Source organism: Stegastes partitus, unplaced genomic scaffold, assembly GCF_000690725.1.
Source record: "Stegastes partitus isolate 25-593 unplaced genomic scaffold, Stegastes_partitus-1.0.2 Scaffold56, whole genome shotgun sequence".
Taxonomy (NCBI): Eukaryota; Metazoa; Chordata; class Actinopteri; family Pomacentridae; genus Stegastes; species Stegastes partitus.
The window spans coordinates 433349-437740 of NW_007577787.1; the positions used below are offsets into that span (position 1 = coordinate 433349).

The 4392-nt window shown below is 37.3% G+C and overlaps 1 protein-coding gene across 1 annotated transcript in view; it reads left to right on the forward strand.

Annotated features, from left to right (window-relative positions):
- LOC103352922 (dentin sialophosphoprotein-like) overlaps window positions 1–3666 on the forward strand; it is a 13176-nt gene extending 9510 nt beyond the window's left edge. The window contains exon 9 of the mRNA XM_008275629.1: window positions 1709–3666. Coding sequence (XP_008273851.1) covers window positions 1709–2067 — 359 coding nt within the window. The 3' untranslated portion in view covers window positions 2068–3666. The remainder of the gene's footprint in view (window positions 1–1708) is intronic.
- Window positions 3667–4392: the final 726 nt, after the last annotated feature.

The following is a 4392-nucleotide window of genomic DNA, read 5'->3' on the forward strand; positions in this document are numbered from 1 at the left end:
TGATAGACAAACACCTTCAAATACTTTGTACAACAAGCTCTTTGGGAAATTAAATGTCAGCTGCCACTAATTGTTTTAATCAGAATTTTGGGAGGGTACAACAGATTCTTAGCTTATTTGACAGCATGAAGAAATGCTTATTTTCAGCTCTAATCATTTTTTAAATTGGTTAAAAGTTTTGTCTATAAAATGGAAAAAAAAAAAAAAGAAATACATAGAAACAAGAAGCTCAAAACCCAAGTTGACATCTTCAAGCTGCTTGTTTTCCAAATTTGATGGTGTTCACTGAGCAGTCCTTTAAAACAATCGCCTGCAAGAAACTAGAACCAAAGTTCATATTTGTACAAATTAAGTGATTTTTAAAAAATTCTGACCATCAACTGTGGTCTATGTGGTTGTAACTATATGTGTTATGTTTAGAGAATTCAAATTGCCAATGTATTGTGTGTGTGTGCATATATATATGTATATCAGTGTACAGCTCGTCTTAACAGTGTACAATTACTGTCCTCTCAAAATAACTTGCCGTTAATGTCTAAACCGCTGGCAACAAAAGTGAGTACACCCCTAAGTGAAAATGTCCAAATTAGGCCCAAGTAGCCATTTTCCCTCCCTGGTGTCATGTGACTCGTTAATGTTCCAAAGTCTCAGGTGTGAACGGGGAGCCGGTGTCTTAAATTTGGTGTTATCGCTCTCACACTCTCTCATACTGCTCACTGGAAGTTTAGAATGTCAGCTCATGGCAAAAAACTTACTGAGGATTAGAGCTGGACCCAGATAGTCGAATAATTGGTCAGTGTGGTGGTATCCGGATATCAATTTTAAGATCCAAATACATATATGCTTTTCACTGTACAGAATAGAAGGGAGGAATGAAAGTGAGGGGAATGAAAGTGAGGGAATAGCGCGTAAACCTCATGTGAAATGATTGTCTTGAGCTGTAGAGCACCTCACCTTCAGAGTGAGCATGTGGCCAGAGCACAGAGCTGAGATTAATTTATGTTAATTCATAATAGTTGAGTATTTCTTGGATCCCAGAAGAACAAAAATCCATCTCTGCCAGTGGTCACCCTTAAGAAATTACGATAATGTTTCTTAGTTTTCTTACGAGCTGGAAGAGGAGCTAAATTCAATTTCATGTATTTCTTATTTTAATGCAGTCCATTGCTTGCTTGGGAAAGAGCTTCTTGGCTTTGCCCATTTTGAATTTTCCATGCAGTAAGACTGGTTTATGTTCAACCAAAACTCCCCCTGAACTGTTTAACTCATTCATAAATTATTAACAGATTGCTGCACTTTTTATACTAATTTGTCCATAGAAATATGTGATACACAGGGTAAAAAAGTGTAGCAGCATATTAATTGTTTATTCACAACATTTTCGTATTTCCTCTTTCACAGAGGAATAAACGTAAACCTCAGCCAGTGGTCACCCATTAGGATTGACGGTTTTGACAGTCAAACTGTATTTTTATAAGCACACATTAAAAGCTGGAGGAAGACAAAATTTGATTAACTTTGTTTATTTTAAGCAATCCATTGCTTTCTTGGGACATTACTTCATGGCTTTGCTCATTTTTAAAGTTCCATTGTGTACGACTGATTTATGTTGAACCAAACCTCCTTCTGATGTTACCCTTTTTTCAAATCCTTAGCAGATTTATGCTATATACTGATTTGTTTTTACTGTGTTTACTCTCTGTTTTAGAGTCCAAGAAAGAGGAAGGTGAGGGTAAGGAATCAACACCTACACCTACAGGTGATGTCTCTTCTAAAGTTGACCTACCGCCTTCATCTATGACCGAAGGTTCTCCAATCATGCCACCTAATGATGGTGCTGATGAGCAGGGGAAAGATGCCAGCTCTGATCAGGTCACTGGAAAAAATACAGAAGAAAATGCTGGTGGATCTGACTCATTAGGCTCAAACAAAGTAAATGAATCAAACAGTCCCAGTGATGTAAAAGACCCTAACTCTGAAGACAAAGGTGCAGGACCAACAGATGAGAAAAATTCAAAGTCAAAACAAACACAAGCAGGAGAAGACAACCAGCAAGACAGCGACTAAAAAGAAGTTTCTGAAGATAACAATGAATCAGACCGTCTCAATGATGTAAAAGAGAAGCCCACTATTAGTGAAGACAAAGGTGCAGAAACAACAGATGAGCAAGATCCAAAACCAAAAGAAACACAAGCAGAAGGAGACAACCAGCAGGAAAGCAACCAAAAAGAAGTTTCTGAAGATAACAATGAATCAGACGGCACAAGTGACCGAGAAGAAATGGAGCAGGACAAGACTCTTGACTCTTCTCAGCCGCCTCAGAGCCCCATAACACCAAAACCAGACAACAGTAACACCAGCACCTCCCCTGACACTGTACATGCAGTCGCAGGTCAGGAAGTAAAGGACAAGACCAGGCAGAGCGGAGAGTTAGACAGCAGCATGAAAGAGGCTGAAAAAGGTAAAGCAGCTGAAGATTAAAATGAAGTCCAGTGTGGCCCAGAAGAAGAAAGAAGGTGGACTATAAGAGCTTTAGTGGGGATAAAGAAGGGCAAAAGAAAACTTTTGAATAGGTGTTCATACAACTGAAAAGAGAAAATTCAAGAAGCAGGTAATTAGAGTGAAGTCGTAAATACAACAGAGCAGAAAACGAAGGGATAAGATCAGCACAACGATGCAAAGGAGAAAAGAGTTTGGATATCGACTTTCAATTTGAACGGTCCAAGGACCAACAAATCTTTGCTGTGGGACTGCAAAAAGACATGGAGACAATGACAGTATGTCACAGTAGACCGAACACAAGTCTGTCTGTCCAGTGGGACATAAAGATCTCTTTACAACCAGTAATAACAGCATGATAACAAAACAGTCTACTCAGTCCTCCTACTTCTAACCTTTAGTTTGCTTTTTTTTTTTTAAAGATTGCAGAAGTATTCATAAGTATTTATAAATCAAGACACTCTAATTATTAAGTTTTCTGGCTTACATACTGTGACCTTTTTCCAAAACAGAAACACTACAGTATAACAGCAATGAGATTGTTCCTTACTTATATTAGGAAGAGCATCAGTTTACTCTTCTGATTCGTGAAAAAGAAAGTATATTTGTTTTGCTGTACGTCTGTAATGTAAAAATGTAAGAAAAATATAGAGTTATGTGAATGTAATGTGTATAATTTTAGCTTGTTTTTGCTATTTCTTTTTTTTTTTGTTTTTACATTGTTGGGATAATGATTGGATTTGATGTGAACTCAGGGTAATTATTCTTTAAATAATTGAGATACCACAAATTAAGCTGCAGCTACATTTTGCTTCTGTTTCAGTTGATTTTATGTCGCTGTGTTTTGCTGATGTTTTGGAGAACTTTGCACTGATTTTAACCATGTGTAAACTCGCTACCGGTTTTTTCTCTTTTTGTATTATATCGCTTTTAATTTTTAAAAAAATTGTATTTCTTTTTTACCCTAAGCATATAATTTCTTATCTGTGTCTGTTTAAATTAGCACCTTTTGGGACATGTCGGTGTGTTGGGGGCAAGTCAACAACACCCAGTTCAGCCTGTGCAGTTCTGATAGATGGAACTTTTGGCTGAGTTCATGTTTATTGTACAAAGTCAGAAATTCAATGCATAATTTTAAAATAAAATGTTCTCACGACTGTCATATTACATGTTTCTATCCTTTTATTGAAGATACGACTAAAATGGTGCATCACGAGAGGCACAAATGTAACCATTATGGAGCGTTACCCTGATCATCAATCATGATTTCCACTTCAGAAACAAGTGGCAGCGTGAGGCCTGTTCCTTCTAAAAATATAAGGCAACAGTCTTGAGCATCTGGTAAGTGACAACTTTTTCCCTTTGTCAGCTCCTGCACTGTGGCCCACCTTCATGCATGTTTTTTCCACAGACTGTCTCACACTGGAAGTCACATCACAACTGTTTCACATAAATCTCAGGTTCACTAACCACTCACATTGACAGTCTCCTCCAAGCAACACCGGTTTGTTACAGATTACACAGCGATCAGCTTTATTATTGTGACTTCCTGATATTCAACAATAAAAAGCACAAGATGTTCACACATAAAGTTCAACATTACAGTATGCATTTTTAAAGTTTAAAAATTGTTCCTTTTAATTGTTGTTAGATGCAGTTTTGCTCAGAATTAATCGATGAAGATATTCCTTACAAGATCATCTTTCTGGAGGTTTTTGCACTTATGGGAAGACATGTTTGTTTTAAAAATAGTCTCTTATCAAGGCTTAAAAAACGCTTAAATCATAAAATCACAAGCGACGTAGATGTCTTAATGTTCAAACCTGGATCCAGGCTCCATGCTGCTTCAGCCAAGAACATAATCACGACATAAATCCACGTCCCTCATCTCTG